Raw genomic sequence first — 24564 nt, 5'->3', positions numbered from 1 at the left:
AATGTCAGAGAGAACTACTGCCACTGAATAAGACTGTCCTAGAATTTGCACAAAGATTACATTTAAAAAATTATCTTTTCACTACAGGATCAAATACAAGAAAAAAAAGTCAGCATCTCTTAAAATAGAAGAAATGGGCACAAAGCAAATAAATGTGAAGCAGCTCCATTAAATAAAAACAGGAAAAACAGGCTAGTTAAATCTGAACAGATTTCTGATTATAACATGCAAAATTAAGAATGGGGGGTCTTATATACTCCAATTTGTAATTATTCTAAACAAAAAGGAACTTTTGTTTCATTTGCAAAAAGAATAGTTTTATTATGAAATATTGTTGGAATGTATAGAAAAGTCTATTTAGAATTTAGATATAAATTGCATAAAGGCAGAGAGGATTCAGAGATGAGGAATGAGAATGATTATGGATATAGAAATATTCATATGAAGAGAGGTTGAAAAGACTGTGATTATTTATTTTAAAAAGGAGATAAAATTGGAAGCTTCCATTCTCCCTGCTTCATAACACAAGAAAAAGGGCATTGAATTAAACTGAAAGGTGGCATATTCAAAACTGATAAAAGTGTTATTTCACACAATGCAGATATTGACTAGAACTCATTGCCATAGGATGTTATCAAGACCAAGAACCTAGCAATATTCAAAGAGGGATCAACATTTATATAGATAAGAATATCTAGATTTATAACAACGCTAAAGAAAATATTGGAAGGGATATGAGACTTCAAGCTTTGGGGTTTAAGCCAAACTTTAATTATGAGGTGTTAGGAGAAGAATTTCATAGTGTAGATTATCTGATGTTTGCCTGCTGTGGGGTTTCTTGCACTGTCTTCTGAAGTGTCTGGTGCTGGCCACTGTAGTATTGGACTAGATGGGCCATGAGACTGCTGCAGTACAGCAAGTCCTATGTTCCCGTGATTATGTATCACATACAGAGGTCTATGTGAAGTCTGTTTCATGACATGAAATAGGGCATTACATACCAAAACAGTAGTGCACAGAAACCAGTATCTACAGGGTTCATAATGGAACATATTTTTTCCCTTTGTTAAACAGGGTACATAATGACAACTCTCATTATTGCCAAAAGTTATTAAATCAGTCTTCTTTTCCTGTCTACATCTCTCATTTTCTATAAAATTTAAGGAACAGATTCTGTCACACTTACTCATATGGAGAGTAGTATCTTGCTTTGCAAAGGATTCTCAGTGAAATCAGTGGGAGCGGTAAGGTGCTACTTAACAGTGAGGGGGCCAGTATATGGCCCTTAGACAATATGATCATGCATTGCCTTGCATCCCTTCCCCTGATAGCCACAATTCAAGAAGGATGTTGATAAATTGGAGAAACTTCAGAGAAGAGCCACAAGAATGACTAAAGGATTAGAAAACATGCCTTATATTGATAGACTCAAGGAGCTCAGTCTATTTAGCGTAACAAAGAGAAGCATAAGAGATGACTTGATTACAATCTATAAGTACCTACCTGGAGAACAAATATTTAATAACAGGCTTGTAGATCTAGCAGAGAAAAGTTTAACACAATCCAGTGGCTGGAAGTTGAAGCTAGACAAATTCAGACTAGTAATTAGGTGTAAATTTTCAATAGTGAGTAGTTTGGAACAATTTACCTAAGGTCACAGTGGATTCTCCATCCCTGACAATTTTTAAAACAACATTGGACGTTTATCTAAAACAGTGGTTTTCAAACTGCAGGTCGTAAGGCACTGAGTCATGGCAGCTCAGGTCAGCACCGCTGACTGGGCCGTTAAAAGTCCCGTCGGCAGTGCTGCCCAGCTAAGGCAGGCTAGTCCCAACCTGTTCTGACACCGCGCTGAGCCCCGAAAGCGGCCAGCAGCAGATCCGGCTCCTAGGCGAGGGGCCATGGGGCTCTGCACACTGGCCCTGCCCTGAGCACTGGCTCCCGGCCAATGGGAGCTGAAGCGGGGGTGGTATCCCTGCATGTGAGACACACGTGGAGCCACTTGCGTGCCTCCACCTAGAAGCCGGACCTTCTGCTGGGCTCTTCCAGGACACAGCATGGTTGCGGTGCCAGGACAGGAAGGAAGCCTGCCTTAGCACCGCGCCTTGCTGCTGACTGGGAGCCACCCAAGATAAGCCCATGCTTCAACCCCACTCCCCAATCCACTATCCCAGCTTTGAGCCCCCCCAAACCCAGAGCCCCTTCCTGCACCTCAAACCCCTCATCTCCAGCCCCACCCCAGAGCTTGCAGCCCCACCCCAGAACCCTGACCCCCTCACACACCTCAATATCCTACCCCAGCCCAGAGCCCCCCCAAACCCTGACCCCCTCATTCCTGGCCCCACCTCGCAGCCCTCACCCTCACACCCCAACCCTCTGCTCCAGCCCCAAGCCCCTCCCACAGTCCAAACCCCTCATCCCCAGCTCCACCGGGTCACAGGCATCAACAATTTTCTTCAACTGGGTCACCAGAAAAAAAGTTTGAAAACCACTGATCTAGAAGATATGCTCCAAGAATCATTTTGGAGAGGTTCTATGGTCTGTGTTATAATCTGACCTCCTGTGTATGATCACAATGGTCCCTTCTGGCCTTGCAATCTATGGTCTATTTTCAATTCTCATTGTTTAACTAATGGCAAAATTATCTCAAATCCATAGGGAAGTATTCTGCTTTCCCTGCATGGGTGGATCTCCCATGGAGGCTGCTGAGTAAGTCTGAGAGTAGAATTTTGTGCTCTGATTGGACACTCCACAAGGAAAGGACTTTTTCTTATTTGTCTCTTAAGCATCATGAGCATCGTAGCACTGTATATGAATGACTTATTTTTGTATAATTATCATATAACATTATGTTTACCCACCATTTTTCTTTCTGTACACATCACCTATTCCATACATGCGTCCTACTGAGGTGTGAAGAACCCCTTCCCACAGTGGAAAAAGTCAAGGGCCCCCATGGAACTATTTTTCATTACCCTAAAGAAACACATTGCCTACTGATATCAGCACAGGGCTGGGAGCTAGGATCTCTGCATTTTAATCCTAGTTTTGACACTGATTCCTTTTATGGGCACTTAACCTCTATGCCTCTTCTACCCTCTGCTACAGAGAGACAATAACACTTAATGACATACCTTGCAGACGCATTGCAAGGATTAATTAGTTACTATTTCCAAAGTGCTATACAAGTGATAAATAACTATCAGCTCTGGAAGTTGTCTCTGCTTGAATAGTGAACAGTTTCATAATTATATTTTTTCAACCTCCGCTCTCTAAGCTATTATTTTCCCCCTAATGACCACTGTAATCTGTAACTCTGTTATTTTTCCCAGCTTCTCTGCTACATCTTCGTCTGACAGTAAATGCAAGCGCATCAAAGCAGCTGGGGAAACAATTAAAGACAGAGTCTATGAGCCACTTGAGAATCAGATTTGTGGATTACGAGCACCGGGCAAGAAAGAGGATTCAGAATGTGTCACTAGTGTAGATTGGTCCAAACCAAAGTCTTGAATCTAAATATCTTTGAACTTTTGAGGGTGTTTTGAAGCAAAGGAAGATCTGAATTTTGCAAAGGGCCCCTAACTTTATAATGGGCCAAACCAAATCCCAGATCCAACCCCTCCTTTCCTTATCTAACTATGAAAAGCTATCAGGTCATACAATTCTACCATAACTCCCTTGATTTGCAAGTAGATGTAGATTAATGGGCCACTTCACCTTGAATGGTCCCTTGAAATCTGTTACCTACTTATGCTAAACAATCTGTTCAAACCTTGTATTTAGCAGTGACAGGTCAAGTTAGTTTCACAGACCAGAAGAAAAGCTCTGTGTAAGCTCAAAAGCTTGTCTCTCTCGCCAACAGTAGTTGGTCCAGTAACAGATATTACCTCACTCACCTCATCTCTCTAATACATATGGTATTATGTTATGGTAGGATTCTGTAGTCTAATTACTAGTCTATACTGATGGGCTAAGGACTAGATCCACAAAGGGATTTAGGCATTGTGATGCTCAGTGTTGCAGTGCCTAACTTTTAGGCATCTTGCTGCACCCAGTGGAATCCACAGCCTCTGAGTTAGGTACTTACGTGCCCAGTGCATGGAAGAAAGAGTTAGCTGTCACAGAATGGGATCCACAAAAGACCATCATACTGAGGCCTGGTCTACATTACAGGGTGAAGTTGACGTAAGCTGCGTTGCAGCGATCTAGCTGTGGAAGTGTTTTCACTTAAATTTGACTCCCACCGACATAAGTGCCTTTTTACACCAATTTAGTAAATTCCCCATGTGGCATAGAGTCACGGGTGATGTAACTAGGTGGACGCAGTGTCAGTGTGGACACTGCATTGCTTACATCAACTGTTACTAGCTTTCAGCAGCTGTTCCACAATGCCTCACACTGACAATACAATCGATACAAGTGGTCCTGGCAAGGATGAACTCCAACAACACAAGGAGCAAAGTGTGCACGTACACCAAAGCAATTTAATAACTACGGTAAGTTAGGTCGGCATAATTCTGTAATGTAGAAATGGCTTGAGCAGGCTGCTGCCTAACTTAGGGTAGGTCCATACTTACCGCGCGGGTCGACGCGGTGAGTTCGACTTCTCGGAGTTCGAACTATCGCGTCTAATCAAGACGCGATAGTTCAAACTCCCCACGCGCTCCGGTCGACTCCAGAACTCCACCACCGCGAACGGCGGTGGCGGAGTCGACCTTGGAGCCGCGGAGTTCGACCCCGCCGCGTCTGGACGGGTAAGTCAGTTGAACTAAGGTAGTTCGACTTCAGCTACGCTATTCGCGTAGCTGAAGTCGCGTACCTTAGTTCGCCCCCTCCCCCCGCGTAGTGTAGACCAGACCTTAGCTAGTAGGAAATGTCAAGGAGAGAGGTGTGGCCTGAGTCCTGCCCCTCTCAGGGAGTTTGGTGCTGCAGGGAGGCAACTATCACTGCTTGGAATTCACAACTCTCCTGGAGTTAGGGCCCTAAGCAGTTGGTTTTTTTTGTTTTGTTTTGGGTTTTTTTGTTTTGCAAGAAAAACACTCTTTGGGGTGGGAATAGGAAATAGTGGCAGCTTCCCTTGTAACTTTTAGCCCAATGACTAGCGTATTCACCTGGATGTGGGAGACCCAGGTTACATGTCCCCTCTGTCCCGCCTGATGTGGAGCAGGGATCTGAATGTGGGTTTTCCCAGTTCTCCAGTGAGTGCTCTAACCACTGAGTTATGGAATAGTCTGATGTGGAGCTCTCGCCTATTGAAGCTGGTTCACAGGCTATAAAAAGCATAATTGTTCACGATACCACACAGCTTTCCTAAGCAAGCATGTTTATTCTTAAGGTGAAAGCATTAGAGAAAATATATCAAAGTATTAAAAGAACTTGCACCCATGCTAATAAGCTTACCAGAGATCACCCCCAACCTTCCAGCCTCATGTAGGGTTTTTTTTTTGGCAGCCATAGGTTTGTAACAACTATTAGCTCAGAATAAGCACACCCATGAATCTCAGAGTCACTCCTACTATTTGGGCCTCTGACCTTGTCCTCATGTAACAGGTGATCAGCAGACAAAAGGTCCCCTCCTCAGGGCAGAGCTTCAAAAGGCCGAGCTCTTGTATAACCTGAGTGGGTAACATTTGCATGCGCCTCTCCCTGGAAATTTCCTGGGAAACCCACTTAACTTTAAAGGTTCACATTGTTTCAAGTAGTCCTTTGAAGCTTGTAACACTTCCCCGAATTTACATTAGTCACGTTTCCCTCCTAAACAAGTTACATACAGACCCACAATAATAACATGAACATTTGCATTTTTAATATAGTAAACTCCTAAAATACTTAAACTTACTTCAGTAGGGTTTGTCCAGGATACTGCTGGAAGTTGCCATTTCTGTCATATGTATATAGGTCCTGAGTTCCAGCCTGACTTTAGTTCCATTTTTGTGCCCACTATTTTTTTGAGTGGACATATCTACTGGTTCATTTTCCACCCACAATCAGTTATGGACAGTTGGTCATATACATGCCTAAGATTTGTGGAGGAATAAATTGGACCATCAAATATTTGTGCCCACAATTTGTGGATGCAAGTAGAAGGCTAGCTATTTTTTTTTTTTTAAGAGGCTATTGTAGTTAATCTGCATAGGAGGCACTTGGCACATGGCAGATTCAGGCTCTCACATGAGTTCAGTTCTCACTGGCTTATGTGAGAGTTGCATTGACTGAGATCTCAATCCTGCATCTGGCTTCATGTGGACACAGGGCTTTGCATGCATGCAGCCTGTTAAAGGATCAGATCCTAAGTGAGATCTGAATTAGTCCAAGGATTTGTTTTTCCAATTTGGCAGACACTGACAGCTAGCTGCAGACAGAACTGAATGGTGCAATCTGCCTGCCTTTGTACCAATGAACAAGGGAAGTTGGGAATTTAAAAACAAAAAAATCACTTGCAAACCAGCATTTTTCAGTGCTTTAGACTTTTTTCCCCCCTACACGTGATGTACTTACTTAATTGCAGGGAAAAATCCTATTTTCCATCTCCTCATGTGGGGGAGAATGGTAATTGTTAATGACATGACCTGTTCTTGATTAAAGTGATACTCTCAAGGTTGGCATATCCTAAATTAGACCTACCCTTACATCAAGTTCTAAAGTCCCTGTGATTCTCTGCACATTTTATTTTTTCCAAAACAAATGATTCATCACTGTGTTTTCATTAAAATAAATCACTACCAGCAGCACAGCTCTCTTAACAAGCAAAGAAATATGAGAGAACATGGGGGCAAGGGCACCCAAAAGAAAAAAATGTGATAAAAGGAGAGAGATTACTGTCAAGTCTCCAGAAGGTTATGGACAACCATCCTTAAGAAATTAAACACTGTGGGGATAAAAAGGTAAACATGTCATTTCCATCATAATGAGAAGTATGAATATGTCAATTACATTTCTGATGTGAAATATTTTTAAAGTATTTTTCACAAAATTCAAGGACAGGATCAGATGTGAAGAGGGGAAAATGTACTTACTATGGTGGGTTGAATTACAGTAATTGTCCCATGCAAAGCTTTGTGGGGTATTATCCTTAATAAGAAATGTTCTTGTAAAAAAAATTGTCCTTAAATCAAGTGATTTATGATAAATGCCATGTAAAAAAAATTGTCCTTAAATCAAGTGATTTATGATAAATGCCATGGGCCATATTTTTTACAGCTGTTTATATTTTCATAGCAAAATTATATAATCTTTTGTTTGCTAATGAGATACATGTTATGGACTTGATCCTAAATAGTGATGTGCCTTCAATTACCATAGGCTTCATTGGCCATTGAGGATGCTCAGCTGCTCTCAGCACTCCGCTAGATTGGGACCTAAGCCAGTGTCTTTGAAGTTTTATTGTTCACATGATGATAGCTAAGGGGTAAAAATCCTTCTTCCAGACTTGGTTCAGTCACCATTATAATCTAATACAGATCATAATTCTTTGAGCAAGGTGACCTTTCTTTTTCCAAAATGAAAACTGGAGTCAGGCACTGCTTTTTATTCCTGTAATTTCTATCAATTGACAGTAGCGATCTGCCCCTCCTCCTTTCTCTGTCACTGATAACTATCGTACTACCCATGGCTCCTGAGCTTGCAAACTTGGTGTCATTTTTTATTCCTTCTCAAATAGCCACAATCTCCATATGCCTAACTTTGAGCAAAGTTTGGAGAATTCTTATTTTATCTGATCCTGTTTGCCCCTTTCTATGGAAGAAAAATTCCCTTAATTATATTCACATTGTGTTTTGACTAGGGCTGTCAAGCAATTAAAAAATTAAACATGCAATTAATCGCGCTATTAAACAATAATAGAATATCATTTATTTAATATTTTTGGATGTTTTCTACATTTTCAAATATATTGATCTAAATTAAATACAAAATACAAAGTGTACAGTGCTCACTTTATATTTATTTTTATTACAAATATTTGCACTGTAATAAACAAAAGAAATAGTATTTTTCAATTCACCTAATGCAAGTACTGTAGTGCAATCTCTTTATCATGAAAGTTGAACTTACAAATGTAGAATTATGTACAAAAAAACCTTTCATTCAAAAATAAAACAATGTAAAACTTTAGAGCCTATAAGTCCACTCAGTCCTACTTCTTTTTCAGCCAATCGTTCAGACAAACAAGTTTATTTACAATTGCAGAAGATAATGCTGCCTGCTTCTTGTTTACAATGTCACCTGAAAGTGAGAACAGGGTGTTTGCATGGCACTGTTGTAGCCAGTGTCACAAGATATTTACATGCCAGATGCGCTAAAGATTCATATGTCCCTTCATGCTTCAACCACCATTCCAGAGGACATACATCCATGCTGATGATGGGTTCTGCTCAATAACAATCCAAAGCAGTGTGGACTGACGCATGTTCATTTTCATCATCTGAGTCAGATTCCACCAGCAGAAGGTTTTTGGTGGTTTGGGTTCTGTAGTTTCCGCATCAGAGTGTTGCTCTTTTAAGACTTCTGAAAGCATGTTCCACACCTCGTCCCTCTCAGATTTTGGAAGGCACTTCAGATTCTTAAACCTTGGGTCAAATTCTGTAGATACCTTTAGAAATTGCACATTGGTACTTTCTTTGCATTTTGTCACATTTGCAGTGAAAGTGTTCTTAAAATGAACAACATGTGCTGGGTCATCATCTTAGACAGCTATAACATGAAATATATGGCAGAATGTGGGTAAAACAGAACAGGAGACACACAATTCTCCCCCTAAGGAGTTCAGTCACGAATTTAATTAACGCATTATTGAGTCTGCCAAAAAAAAAAGCTACAAATACACACCCAAATCATTGTAATGTATATCTGTGCATATTTAATTGTTTTTCCTAAAGTTAATTAAGTATTTTAGGGGAAAAGTGTCAGTGTGGCCACCAGTGAGAGTGGCCACTCTGAGGCCACAAAAGAATTTGTTGTGAGAAACCCTGATCTAGTCCATCCCTGACAGGTGTTTGTCTAACCTGTTCTTATAAGTCTCCAATGACAGAGATTTCACAACCTCCCTAGGCAATTCATTCCAGTGCTTAACTACCCTGACAGGAAGATTTTGCTAATGTCCAAAATAAACAGATATTGAACAGAACCGGACCCAGGACTGATTCCTGCAGACCCCACTCGATATGCCCTTCCAGCTTGACTGTGAACCACTGATAATTACTTTCTGGGAACAGTTTTCCGACCAGTTATGCACCCACCTTATAGTAGCTCCATCTAGCTTGTATTTCCCTAGTTTGTTATGAGAAGGTCATGCAAGACAATATCAAAAGTCAAGATATACCACATCTACCGCTTTATCCCCCACATCCACAAGGCTTGTTACCCTGTCAAAGAAAGCTATCAAGTTGGTTTGACACGATTTGTTCTTGACAAATCCATGCTGACTGTTACTTACCACCTTATTATTTTCTAGATGTCTGCACATTGATTGCTTAATTATTTGCTCCATTATATTACCGGGTGCTGAAGTTAAGATGACTTGTCTGAAATTCCCTGGGTTGTCCTTATTCCTCTTTTTATAGATTGGCACTATATTTGCTTTTTTCCAGTCCTCCCATGACTTTTCAAAGATAATCGCTAATGGCCCGGATATTTCCTCACTCAGCTCCTTGAGTATTGTAGGATGTATTTCATCAGGCCCTGGTGATTTGAAGGCATCTAACTCATCTAAGTAATTTTTAACTTGTTCTTTCCCTATTTTCGTCTCTGATCCTACCTCATTTTCACTGGCATTTAAGTTAGATGTCCAATTGCTACTAAACTTTTTGGTGAAAACTGAAACATGTCATTTAACACTTCTGCCACTTCCACATTTTCTGTTATTGTCACACCTGGCTCTGATCAGTGTGGTAGCTCTGTTTCTATGTAGTTGATGTCTGTCAGTCTGGAACAAGCTCCCTCTCTCACTTCTTCTCCTTGTAATATGAACAATCTCAGGTTACCCAAGATTTGGGGTAGGGAGGAGGAGAGCACTAATACAGGCTAGCAGTTATCTTTAAAACTACAGTAGTATCTTCCAATTGCAGAAAATGCATCCTCAGGTCACATCTACACAGTGTAACTGAATTGTGCATTGGCAGGACACTTTTTTAAGGGACATTTGAATCTTGTCGGTGGAAACCATGGCAATTATTGAAAACCAATTAAATTAATACAGTTAAGTGATAATAATTGATGTTTGTACTGTGCTTTGAAGATATAAAGATCTGTAAGTATGTTAAGCTCTATAACTAATAGTAACAATGTATGTCATTTGTTTAAACATTTTCCACTGTAAAATCCAAAGCTGTCTTCAGACCCAGACCTCTAGTATTTTACATTCTGCTTCTAGGTTGATGGGTAAGAATTTTTTCCCTGCTGTTTCTGGAGTAGGCCCCTCCCAAATGCACAAGACTTCTGAAGTTTTAACTATCAGCAATATTTGTTACTGTGATATTAACATTATCATCTTTCCAGACTCACTGCCTCACTGTAGCAATATTACAGCAGTGATGTGAAAACAAAACCTAGCCCCCAGAGTAGATTCAGACTTGTTTAAGCTTTCTAGAGTCAACATTTTACCCCTGCTTCCCCCTTCCTTCAGATGGGAAATAAGCTGCCTCAGGTCTTTTCATGGAGCAACTTACTTGGCCTCTGCAACTGCTCAGCTGCAATAGCTGGCATGCTGGGGTACAGAGCCATGGCTACCCTAGTCCCCATCCACCTGCACAGTGAAGTGAGTAGCAGCCCCAGGGCAGCCGCATAAGATGCTTTCTTACTCCCCTATGTGGGGGTGAAATGCAGCTCTTGACTGCCCTGCATCAACAGCAGAATAGATTCTGCCCTTCCAAACGTTGGGTACGGAGCTAAAGAACAAAGCTGGAGACTGAAGCTGATGTTGTACAATGATATATAAAGACTTCACTTCTAGCATAGCTCTCAGAAAACCCAGATTGTGCATTTTTGACTCTGCCTTTGCTCTCTGGAAGTAAAATGATCTGCTTAGAGATAGTAATATACTCCTATTACCTTTTACATTACAAGAAAGAGAATGGTGCTGCATAGAGAGGGAGGGCAACTTTGAAACATCTGTCATACTGAAGAACATCTGGACCGAAAGCTAATGGTGCTATGGTTTGCATACATTCCAAATGATGCGTCTTTAAGTGATTTAGCCAATAAGATAGTTAATTGTAAAAAATCCTATTTTTATTCTCATTATCAATGCTCTTACATAGCTAAAATTCAATGAAGTTGTTAAAAGCTGACACACAGTTGAACAATAAGCTTTTATAAGAAAACACTAGTTTGAATTCCACAGCACATTTTTTCAAATATCAGTGATGATTATAGTTTCAAAAATAACTTATCCTACTGGGCATGGAGGAGGATAATTTCAGAGTAGTTTGCCAGGCTATTGAAAATAGCAACTGATATGCTTGTCTAATGCCTGAGAAGTGTTCTGCTCTGGAAGCCAATTTAAATACCATGAGAAAGAGTTATAATTTTTAGGTGTAAGAAAACAGTATTGTGTTTGTTCAAAAGTGCCCCACTTATTGTTTTGTCTGTCTATCCATCCATCCTCCACACCCACTCACATGTAATCAATTGATGTATACAACCAGGTCAGAAGAGCTACTTCATTCTTTTCAGTAGAGCTATTCTCTATTAATTAATTGGACTTGACATTTATAAACAGAAGACATTTACTTGATTAACAGTTTCTCCTTTTGATTTCAATGTAGGATGCCCAATGAAGGGTATGTTATAATAATAATAATAGATCACTAATGTTCTCATGCATGAGAGAGTTGTTGAGGTCTTTTTTTTTTGCTGTGAAATCAGATAAAGAGAAATCAAATTATATTCTTATGTCATAATGAAATAAAACAGATCTCTTTACTATTGATGGATGAAGGGCATTTGGAAAACAGCAGGCACTTCTAAACATGCAGGATGTGTAGGGAACAAAGAGGGAAAAGAAAGATCCCAATCCAGCAAAGCATTTAGGCATACGTGTAACTTTAACTATAGTTAGGACCAGATTCTCAAAGGAATTTATGCTCCCAACGTTCATTGAAATCAATTTGAGCAGTCTTAATTTTCAAAAGCAGTGATGAACACTAGCTCATTTTTAGGTCATAAAAATATAGCATCAGGTTTGGGCAAGATATCAGAATGTGATCAGACAAATACATGATACATGAGCATGTTGACTGAAGTATGTGTAGAGAGTAGATACTTCAGTTCCAGTGTATGGCCTCATCTGCACTAAAAAGTTAGGTCGACACAGCTATCCTGGGTATAGACGGTATTAGCTCAACAGAAGAATTCTTCAGTCAACCTAGCTACTGTCGGTGGGGGAGGTGGATTACCTATGCCGATGGGAGAGACCCTCCTGTTGGCATAAGAAGTGTCTACATGGAAGCACTACAGCAGTGCAGCTGCACCACTGTAGCACTTCAAGTGTAGGCAAGCCCATAATCTAATCATGGTTCCATTCTCTCATCTATGAAATCCTGATGTTACTCTACTAGAGTAACTACTGCTGACTGTGGCAGAGGTTCTAAGGGGGAAAATCCTACACAGTAGTATTCTTTTGAACCAGCTGGAAATTGGTACCATCATATTATGATGCTTCCCCGTGGGTACCCGGGGCTGTGAGACACTTTGCTACCACCTGGTTTTAGCATGAGGAAGCCTCGTCTGTGTCACCTCCACGGGCAACACAAGCACTCCCCTCTAAGACTATGCATGCCCCACTCTGATTCTACAGGTTGGCGATAGGCACACTCCAACCCCCGAGCCCTCTGAGGTCTCCCTGTTCACTGGGCACTCAAAGTATTCACAGATTCACTGCGCCCAAAGGAATAGTACAACTCATCTTACCAGGTACACCTCAGACCACTGTTCCCCTTAACACACAGCACTTAGGTACGTTTATAGTGAAAACAACGAAATTAATTCAACGAAGTAGAGAGATTTGAGTGATAACAAGTAGAAGTACTGGAAGAAAATAAATAAAATAAAATCATAACACACATTCTAGAACCTAGGCTTAATTACCAAGACCCTCGTGTCTAATAAAGTATTACCAACACTTTCCAGCCGCATGGGCTATGATCCCTTTTTCGTGAGACAAGCCACACTGTCAGCTTCTCTCCTATGTGAAAAATCTAGACTGTATCTCTGCACTCCCAGGTATGCCCCACAATCCATTGTATTTACTGGTAAACAAGATCCCCTCCTTCCTGTAAATATTGCAGTGAGTACAAGTCTGTCGCAACTTACGCGCATTTAACATGTGCGATTTCAACTTTATGCTGTACGGCCGGAGTCGGGGGGCGTGGCCTCAAGCGGAAGAGCCGTGGCCTCAAGATTTAAAGGTCTTGGGGCACCAGCTGTGGCTGGGAGTCCCAGGGCCTTTAAATCACCCAGGGGGCTCCCAGCTGCAGAGGTGGCTGGTAGCCCCTGGGGCGAACTAAAGGGCCCGAAGCTCCAGAAACCGTGGAGCTCCAGGCCCTTTAAATGCCAGCCCCAGCCCGGCTGCCAAAGCTGCGGGTGGGATTTAAAGGGCTCTGCCGGGCTCCACACTGTTGCGGGAAGCCCGGCGGAGTCCTTTAAATCCCACCTGCAGCTCCGGCGGTGGGGCCGGGGCCATTATTTAAAGGGCTCCCCGCCGCGGCGGGAAGCCCGGTGGAGCCCTTTAAACCCCGCCCACAGCTCCGGCGGCCAGGCCGGGGGGACATTTAAAGGGCTCCACCGGGCTCCCCGCCGCGGCCGGAAGCCCAGTGGAGCCATTTAAATCCCGCCCGCAGCTCCGGCAGTGGGGCCGGGGCCAGCATTTAAATGCAGCTCCGGAGCGGGGAGCCCGGAGGAGCCATTTAAATGCCGCCCCTGCCTGGCTGCTGGAGCTGGGATTTAAAGGGCTTGGGGATATAATTTTGAGTATACGCGGTTTTCGCTTTACGCGATAACCATGGAACGGAACCCCCGCGTAAGATAAGACTTGCCTGTATGGGCTTAGTATGCAAATAGGCCTGCATTGTGAGACATACAATGTCCAATACACATATGACCAGACAGAGCTAAGTATCTGCTACCTCCTGTTTGAAAGGAACCTGTTGAAGTCATGCCATCTCTTGGTTATTTGCCTTAGAGAATGTAATTTCCAGCATAGATCTCCAAATCCTTAATTATTATCCATCCATACATTTTGAAATGATTGGGGTGACTAGTGGACTATTGGCTCCTATTAGAGACCTCACACACCACACTTTGGTGAACTTAATATGCATATATCTGACCCAGGGGATCCCTGTTAAAACTCCATGAATCTCCTTTCTCTCTGCCAGTTGGCACCAAAAGGTTCCTGGGTCACACGTGACTACTGATTATTCTGCATGGTATCAAAAAGATTTGTGAGCTTCAAGGCATGGGTGTCCTTACTGTAATTCATTTCAGCGGGGAGCAAGTTTTCAAAATATCGACTTGTGAGTTAACCATGATAGTACAGGGCTAGCCTTAGTCATTGTGCCTACAGCACAACCATGTTAGCTGCAAGAAATTTATAGATTGTTCCGGAATGAAAGATTGAGGGCCTGATTCTCTACGGCCTTGTACCTCTGACAGTGAAAAGTGGATGTAAATGCTAATTTAGCCCATGCTTAAGTATGTTGCTGACTCAGGGCCCAATGACAAGTCCTTCTGTTGTTGCCTTGTTTAAACCTTGGAAAGCTGCTGCAATAATAATAAGTTAAATTAAGAATAATTTCCACATTTGTCATCCTCAGAACACTTTATAAACATTAACTACTGTGAAGCAAGTAGTTGTGGTCCCCATTTTACATGGAGGGTAACTCAAGCAGAGAGGTTAAGTGATTTCCCCAAGACCCCACAAAGAGGTGGTGTCAGCACTTGGACTGGAACTCAGGAGTTCCTGGATTCTAGTCCCATGGTCTGACATTCCCATGTGCTCAGTTTTTCCTGTGCTTAGACCGCAGCTCTCAGTATCTCCAGCTTCATCCCACTCAGCAGCGGGATACAGAATTGGTATTCATTCTTTACATCAATTGCTTTTGATTTTAATAGTCCCTTGTCCTTAATCAAGTGGTATGCAGTCATGGCAATAATCTTAATAGTACTCACTTTTCTAGGACTACCTGTCATAAGAACCTAGAAATTACCATACTGGATGAGACCTAAGGTCCACCACTATTCTGTCTGACAGTGGCCACAATGCGTCAGAGGAAGGCATATGAACCCCTCAGTAGGCGGAGAAGAGGTAATAATGAGTCTCTGAACTAGCCAAGTTGGGAAGCAGAGAGGTGTGACATAAATGGGTATTTCTATTCAGACTGCCTTGCAAGTTCTATTTATCTGAAATTATTGGCGATATCTCCTTTGGAAATCCTAATTGTCAGCTGTGGTGTATTTCTTTTTGGATGCTGCGCATATCACCACTAAATTTCTTCTCCCTATCTCTGCATCTCTGCTTGAGTTTTTCTAACCAAAATAAGGTGTTGCTGCTTTAGTATCACAGGTGGCGCAGCCCAGACAGACCAGTTGTTCAAAAATGTTGCCAGGTTAAATTGGCCACAAGTCAGTTTAATACCTGCCAAATCATATAAACAGTTAAACTCTCAACTTCTCACATTCGCCACCTACAAATTGTTTGAAAGGGGAGTAAGTCATTGGACATGCAAGCACAAAGAATGCAGGATGCTTAAAATTCCATATCATAAACACTGATACCTCCAGGGCTTAGTTTCAGAGCAGTTCTAGATCTCCCTTCACATTGATGATAACCGTATGAAACAAGCCAGCTACAATGTCACCAACATCTGCTAAGCCAAATGACCTAATGAAAAAGTACAAAGATGTATTTCCCAGGAAACTGCTGTAATCCATAAAGTACAAGAGTAAAATGTACATTCTAGCTCTTGTAATACACACTCCCTGCCGCCCCCAGGGAGTGGGGGAATTACAGTTGCACTATGTGGACCAGCTGGCTAAGGAGAATGACATTGAAACATTTAGGCATCTCCAGATGCCTGAAATGAGTCTCCATCATACTGTGTATGAGCCACTGAGCTACATGTAGGGCTCCATTCTAAAACTTACCCTATGTGGCATCTGTGCATGGACCAATAGAAGCACTGCACTGAGAATTCTAAATGATGTAACGTTCATATATGGGACAATTGTGACAGTAAATTTCATCCAAGAGATGTTCTAGTGCCCTAAGTGATTCTGTTTGTGTGTGCGTGGCTTTTCAAACTGCAGGATGCCATAACAGAGGAAAAGCTTCAGAGGGTGAAAGAGCGATTCATGTCTGCCTACGATGTCACTGCGGATGGACGTTTACAAATACACGAGGTAAACTCCCAAAATATCTCTTTTTTTTTAAAGACAATGAAATTAGAAAATGGATCATGCATAACTGGGACATTGGGGGGGTTGGGGGGAGGGAGTGGGGACACAAAGATAATGTGTATAAATTTCAAACTGCTTGCTCAAAGTGTAATTTACATGGAAACAACATGTTCATCTTTTATTTCCTGCATAGTGTCACTAGTCATGTACATTTGCTCTAATCTTTACCTGCCTCTTTTAGCTTGCAGATATGATCTTGCCAGAGGATGAGAACTTTCTGCTGCTTTTCCGACGGGAAACACCCTTGGACAACAGTGTGGAGTTTATGCGGGTGTGTGTCTTTTGCCTTCACCCCTTGTACTTTGCTGTCAATTATTCTGAATGGCACCTATAAGCAGACTCTTATTTAAAGTAGATTAGTATATTGGACCTCTGTGGAATTTTGTACAAGTTCATGTTCAGTAAGGAAAATGGAAGGCTGCATTTTCTTAGCTGTTGAAGTTGTGAACATTCTGTACCGTAGATAGGCTGGACAAAACCAGGGGCTGCATAGAGTAGATGCTTGCACTTTGAAGACTTTGTTAAAGATACGTGTCCATTTTCTCCAGGGATGAAAGGTTTCTGTAGCAACCCACTGAACAGTTTAACCCTTTAGAGAGCTGGGGTCAGATCCTTGGCTTTATCATTTGTACACTGGACAAAGATCAGTGGGGACTGGCAAAGGAGGTTTTGAGCCACCTTGGTACTGGCACTCTTCCCTGATTCTGGAGTTGTCCGTCACGTTCCAAGGCAGAATTTAGAGTGGATTGAGGGATTTGTTAAGTGGCCCTGGAGTGGGGCTGTGAACAGCCAGTGCAATTCTGTCAGTCGGGGAGTACTGGGGTATAGGGATGCCCTTGGAATGCCTCCTTTTCCTTGCCACACCTCTGCACAAGGGGGGCAAGGAAGGAAGCAGAGTCAGAGCCATTATGGCAACTCTAGACCACCCAAGGAGTTCCCCTACATTTGGGGAAATCAGGTGGCCTGATCTACCAGCTTTTGAACATCTTCACAAATCTGGAGGAGGATTTGGTCCTATATTCTTGGCATTGCTAGCTGCTGCAGAAACACTATATCAGCCTTGCAACACTCATGAAAATTGACCAGCCCAGACAAAATTTACTTGCTTACCCTTTATTATGATGGTGGTTATAACAAAAGACATTGCACTTGCTCATTAAAATTAATTGCCCACAAAAAACAAAAATACTCCACCTGGGTGAATAGCCAAACAGAATTGTGCACGTCTCCTTCATAGACACTGAGCGACTTACTCCGATAGGAAAAGCACCAGAGTAGTGAGAGCTTTTAAAAGCCATTATTTAAAAAAAACTTTATTTTTAAATATATTCCTCTACTTCAAAGGCTTGATTTCCAAACTGAATATATAATCTTGATTAACATGTAAATTGGGTGTTTGTGGACACAATGACCAGTTATGCATCTAACTGGTCATTTACACAGGCAAATTACCACTTTGAGTATGCAAACATGATGGCTTTGTGCACAAATTAGGTACAAAATTTTGATCAGGTTCTCAGTCTGATTATATTTTTCCTTTATAGAAAGAGACTGTCTATAATAAATAGCTGATTGCAGATTCCTTTTTTCCATACCGTGCTATACACAGTTCTGTCAACATCAAAATAAGAGTAAAAAACACTGTATGTGGATAATTTTACTTTGTCTATAGTGAATTAAGTACTCAATAATATGGCTACATGCAAATTATGGAACTGAATGAGATCTGATCTAGAGCTGTATGAGATAATCAACTTATTTGATGATTAAGTGCAAAATTAATGTGGTCTTACCAATTTTTTCCCTCCAGATTTGGCGCAAATATGATGCTGATAGCAGTGGATTTATTTCAGCTGGCGAGCTCAAAGTAAGTTATTTTAACCATCTTTTTGGGCCTGATCTATAACTCACTGAAATCAATGGGAGTCTTTCCACTGGCTTTAGTAATTCTACTGCCTTTTTGTGAACTTGATAAATGGCATTTTAAAATTGTTCTGTAGCAATCAATCACTCGAGAACACACTGGCTGTAATTGTAGCTGCTAGATCTGTGGTTCTCTTGCATGGTTGTGTGAGGAACTGGCCAATAGATCCTCTTATCTGTGGACCACCTGAGCTCACCTTTGTGCCCCACTCCTTCCCCCCCATCCCTGGGCTTACATCTCTTCCCCGCCCCCCAACTCACCTCTGGACTGCTGTGGAGACAACCACCAGAGCACTCCTCCATATCTTACAAATGTGCACAGTCCCTAGCCCAGCCTCCCCTCTCCAACCTCTGCAGAACAGAGCCACAGCAATTCCGTTGTATTAACTAGCTAATTACTTTTGTGCCTATTAATAAATGGTTTTCTGTGCCTGCAAAGGTGGGGGCAGAATTTAGCTCAACATTTATTTTATTTTCAGGCCCAGGTCCGATTCAGGAAAGCACTTAATCAAACACTTCACTTTTCACCACGTTCAGAAATCTATCGTTGGTCTGCAAAGCACTTGGGCAGCAAATTCGGCAGTGAATCTTAATCACATGCCACCTGACTGTAACCCCAATGTATTGCCATCTTTTGACTTCTGAGCCATTGGACTGGCGCTTCGAATTCTTCAGCTTAATGTTGAGGGTCTATCAGCAGCCAACACAGAGTCATTAGTCCTTAGCCACTCGTCACAGTACCGATGTAATCTGTTTGCGAGAAACTTATGTTGCTATCAGCATAGCAGGACATTATGGTACTGATGACTTTGACCCCATCTCACACTTCCCTGATGTTTCAAAGGGGTTTCTCTAACAACCTGCGATGTAGATGCGGTTAACTTCAGACTATGTCGCACATCCTTGATGAGTGCCTGCTGGCTTACTTCAACAGCGGGCTACCGGCTCTTCACCTGGCTGCTGCTGCTGATTCTGTCAAATGGCTGGGCAGACTGTGCATATGCTGAGAGAGAGCATATGTTTAAAGTTAAGCACATGCTGAGGTCCCATTGAAGTCTGTGGGACTTCAACATATGCTTAAGTGTGGATTTAGGTGATTAAACACCTTTAAAAATCTGGTCCTAAGTGCTTTGTAGAGTTTGGGCCGTAATGATTTAAGATTATTTAGAAAGTTAAGTGTTTGGGAAGAAATAAATGTCACTAACAAAAAAATCCACTGTCCCCTACATACAGCTGATCCTCTAATTCACAGTTCCATTATGTCTGTTACAGGAGAATCTGATTATTTTAAAATATATTTTAACACTACATATAAACTAAAAAAAGTAAAAGATCAAATAAATTTAAATTAAATTGAAGCCAGTGGAACTCCTCATGTACTCAGAGTTAGGCTTGTGTTTAAGTAACTTGGTAAATTGGGGCCTCAATTTTTAATATTATTCCTTGAACTCCAAAAGGTAAAGTCTATTACTCTGATTCTTTTCTGTCAATAGGACTTCCTGGGAGATCTCTTTTTGCAGCACAGAAAGATGATTCCTGAGGCAAAGCTGGAAGAATACACTGATACAATGGTAAGCAAGGATAGTATTATTTATTGTGACTAGAATTTTAGACAAATCAAACTCTGTCTAAACTTGTTCAAAAGTTAAGCTAAGGAGGTACCTTCATATTTACACAACCTAGACCCAACCCTCAGCTCCCTCTCCTTGCATAGACCCCAATGTCTCCCAGCCCCCACACAGGCTTTCAGATCTCTTGTTCCTCAAAACCCACAATGCACGGCTAGTTCCCTTCTTCACCCCACATCCTCACAGGCTTTCCAGCTCCTTCCCTACTAGTAACAGCCTTTTGGGTAAGCAGCAGCATTTTAAAATTCACTAATCTAAGCCTGATCTTCAGGAATGAACACACACATACTTTAAATCATTGGTGGTTACGATGTGTCCACAACATTGTGGCTGCAAGCAGGCATTTGTATATGCAAAATGGGTAGCTGTGTGCATAACGTATGTACCCATCTGCTTATATTATCAGCCATTTTGCATGCACAAATGTGGGTTTTATGCAAACAACTTGGGTACCCACATTTGAAAATTGTATGCAGAGTTTGTGTGTGTGTGTGTGTGTGTGTGTGTGTGTGTGTGAGAGAGAGAGAGAGAGAGAGAGAGAGAGAGAGAGCAGGGCCGGCTCCAGACCCCAGTGCGCCAAGCGCGTGCGTGGGGCGGCATTTTGGCGGCAGGGCGGCAGGCGGCTCCGACGGACCTTCCGCAGTCATGCCTGCAGGAGGTCCACCGGAGCCCCGGGAGCAGCAGACCTCCCGCAGGCATGACTGCGGAGGGTTCGCTGATCCCGCGGCTCGGGTGGACCTCCCGCAGGCATGACTGCGGAAGGTCCGCCGGAGCCGCCTGCCGCCCTCCCAGTGCACCCTCCGCAGGCGCGTCTGCAAGAGGTCCCCCGGAGCCGCGGGACCGGCAGCGCGCCCCCTGCGGCATGCCACCCTGCTTGGGCGGCCAAATTCCTAGAGCTGCCCCTGGAGAGAAAGAGAGAGCATAAGAAACCAACTCAGAGAAAAATAGTTCATTTCTGATAATGAAGTGGAAGATGTCATCCGAGTTCCATCAAAACCTTCAACTAATGCTACTTTCATAAACAGCTTGTGGACACATTCATAAGCACTCATGACTTCAAATTTGACAATTTATATCTAACTCGAGAACTAATTGAACTTCTTTTTGTTTTACCGTCAAATCTCACATGTCCACTTATGACAGTACATTTCCACTCCCCCTAAAAAGGAATGAAATCAGACTACAGAAGTAGTTTTATAGCAAAACCCCTTGAAAATAGAAAAAAAATTCCCCACAATTAGCATAAAAGTCTTTTCAGAAGAGATTTCTGGTAGCAAATAGCTTTTGCAAGGCTCCATTAAGATTTACTTCCCTGGTGAGTACTCCAAGCAACAGTTGGAGAGTAAGCAATCTGAAATTTGTAGAGAATGGTTGGTTCATAGCCTCTGACTTGTTTCCCCTTCCTATGAGTTTCCCCCATAATTTCCCAAGACACAGCAACTGCCATTGCACATAATATGATTGCTAACACAACAGGTGCAGTTAGATAGTAATACAGTTGAGAAGAAACATGGTCTAGTGGTTCAAGCATGGGGCTGGGACTCAGAAGTTATCTGGTTTCTATTCTTAGATACTCTCCTGTCTTGCTGTGTGTCTTCGGACAAGTAATTTAACATCTCTGTGCTTCAGACTTGGAAAAATGGCTACTTTAGTGTATCTGGAGATATCTAATCTGAAATGCAAATATGCAACAGGAGGAAGAAATCTGCAAAGCAGTTATGCCAGAAGAATTTAGGGTGCTATCTAACAGCAAATTAGACTTGAGTTTGCAATGTGATATTGCAGGGAAAAAAGTCCAATGCAGTTTGGGGCTGTATATGCAGAGGCAGTGTCACAAAAGAGCACTATGATAATCCTCCTCTCTGTGATTCTCAGGCAACTGCATCTGGAATATCGTGTTCTGGGCACCAAATTACCATAATACTGTTGACAAACTGGAAGGAGTTCAGAGATGAGTAGGCCAGAGGGATTCATTTACTAGGAAAGATTCAAAATATTAATTATGTATAGCTTGACAGTGCTGGGACTAATGGGCACATTGTAACAGTCCACAAATATTTGAAGGGTGTGTCCCTGCCAGCAGGTATATGGGATCTTGGGGAGCAATTACCACACGGGTGGGGTGCAAAATAAACTTTATTAAGAAAATACAAAAACAGGGAAAATTCAATAGTGAGGGGTATGGGGTTGTTAAGGTAGACAATTGGGGAGGGGTTTCTTTTTGGTGAACAGTAAGGGGGTTTCAATAGTGGGGTACAACACAGTAGGATACAATACAGTGGGTAATCAGTTAACACTGAGGTATAAATGTAACAGGTAGCTAGCGATTTCTATGTAAAAAGGTGTGTCACAGCAGCATATAACCAACTAACAGTTATGGATAAAATGTGTTAAATAACAAACAATTTTAGGTAAAAATGTGTCACAGTGGTGTAAATGTAGAATGTGAGGGGTATCAGAAAGGAAGAAAGTAACCAATGGGGTTTTATGCTAGAGATTTAAACTTAGTGAGACAGAACAAACAGGCTGCAAGCTTAAGCAGCAGAGAGAGTGTAACAAGGTAGAAAGACACAGAGAAGCTGGGGGGGGGGTGTTTGCAGTGGGAAGACAGACAATTACAATTATACAGAACACAGCAAAATCTTATCTATGAGCTAACTTAACCAAGACTACACAAATTAAAACACAATGCAACAATTCTCTAAGCCTAACTTACAAAGTATAATGCTAAACTTAACTTAATGGGTGCACCTTATGCTAAGGATAGTTCCAGAGGGCTGAGTGGTGTGTGTCCAGGACACAGCTCCAAAGAGTGGGGGGTGACTGCAGCAGTGGATATAGCTGAAAACAGTCCAAGGCAAAGCCCACAGGAGCAGAACTTAGGCAGCAGCACAAACTTATTTTCAGTGGCAGAGTGCCACGGGGTTTAAGAGAGAGGTTTTAAAACACAGACCAAGGTTTAGCTTGAGTCTGTGTGCTGGGGAGACAGAGCCAACAGCCAGGATGGGGGGCGGGATGATAAGAGAGGTTTTAGGACACAGACCAAGGTTTAGCTTGAGTCTGTGTGCTGGGGAGACAGAGCCAACAGCCAGGATGGGGGGCGGGATGGTAAGAGAGGTTTTAGGACACAGACCAAGGTTTAGCTTGAGTCTGTGTGCTGGGGAGACAGAGCCAGCAGCTAAAATAATAAAATAAAAGTATAGAAAGTTTCACAGAGGGATTCTTACCATCCCACAAGGCAGCAGCAGCAGGGGCAGAAGCAGGCACAGCAGCAGCAGCATCAGAGGATGCAGAGAGGGCTCAATTCGCTCACAATAATCAGGAGATCTCCAGGCAAAATTCGTTGTTCGGGGGGGGTTTTCAAAAACGGGGGTACGCTCAAAAATAAAATGAGAGCGGAGAAAGGACCCCCAAAACCCCTGGTTGATCAGACCAGGCAGCAATGCAAGAACCTTTCTGAAGTCTGTTCAAAAAAATGTCTGTTTTTAAAGGCAAACCCTGGCAGCTTCCCGCCAATAACTCTGATTGGCTCCCCCTCTTACAAGGAGGAGAGAAGGCAGAGAAAAAACTGCAGGCAGCCACAGAGGCATGTTTGGACTAGCCCTGAGCCCAGAGGTCTGACTCATGCCCAAGATCCTAAAAACATAATAGGTCTTGCAGCTCTGGACAGTGGCCACCCTACACCAAGCCCAGGTTTTAACAAGGTGATTACAGGACTAACCCTTTGAACAGGGCAGTGGTCCCGCTTAGCATAAGTGGCCATTCCTTTGAGAAGGGCAATGGCTCTGGTTAGACAACTTAAGGGGCCCTCCCTTTGAGAAGGGCAGAGGCCCTGGTAAACAACTTAACAGCCAGGGAGGGGCGGCCACAGAGGAGAACAAGAACAAAATGGAGTAAGGGGACAGCTGTAAGAACAAAATGGAGCTGTAACAGACAGGGTGTAAATATCTAGAAGGGAGCAAATATTACTTGGAGTAATGGGATGAAACTCAGAAGGGGAAATTTTATCTGAACATTAGAAAAAATTGCAAATCATTAGTGTGTGGAATAGGCTCCCTTGGGAAATGATGGAAGCCTTATCTTTTGGCACATTTAAAACTAGACCAGACAAAGTTCTAGTAAGGGAATAATAGGAAACAAACCTGCACTGGCAGGAAGAGAGATTAGCTAACCTAATGTATACCTCTAATCCAGGGGTCGGCAACCTACGGCACGCATGCCAAAGGTGGCACATGAGCTGATTTTTGATGGCACGCAGTGGCGGGCTGAGTGGCTCAGCCTGCTGCCACTCTGGGGTTTCTGCCGCCAGCTTCTGCCAGCCGGGGACCCTCCGCCAGTCCCACTCAGCGCCCGCTGCCAGCCTGGGTGAAGGAACCCCTAGAGCGGGGGTGGGCTGAGCAGTGCTCTGTACCTTGCAGGGCTGGGCCCATGGGGGCAAGGCTTCTAGTATAATTGTTCTAACAAAGAAGCTCCTATTTGCAGGAGAGCTAAAAGGGCACTTCTGTGCTGTGGAGGCTGGCTTATTTAGAGGCTGCATAGGAGTGAATTTCACCCTGTTTAA

At 42.6% G+C, this 24564-nt stretch overlaps 1 protein-coding gene across 1 annotated transcript in view; it reads left to right on the top strand.

Moving 5' to 3' along the window:
* Positions 1–24564, top strand: part of SCGN (secretagogin, EF-hand calcium binding protein) — a 44689-nt gene that overhangs the window by 1781 nt on the left and 18344 nt on the right. The window contains exons 3-6 of the mRNA XM_045003092.1: positions 16303–16395; positions 16634–16723; positions 18263–18319; positions 19869–19946. Of these exons, the coding sequence (XP_044859027.1) occupies positions 16303–16395; positions 16634–16723; positions 18263–18319; positions 19869–19946 (318 nt within the window). The remainder of the gene's footprint in view (positions 1–16302; positions 16396–16633; positions 16724–18262; positions 18320–19868; positions 19947–24564) is intronic.

This window comes from Mauremys mutica, chromosome 2, assembly GCF_020497125.1.
Source record: "Mauremys mutica isolate MM-2020 ecotype Southern chromosome 2, ASM2049712v1, whole genome shotgun sequence".
Lineage (NCBI taxonomy): Eukaryota > Metazoa > Chordata > Testudines > Geoemydidae > Mauremys > Mauremys mutica.
The sequence above is the reverse complement of the archived record's forward strand: the minus strand, read 5'-3'. Positions and strand labels throughout refer to the sequence as shown.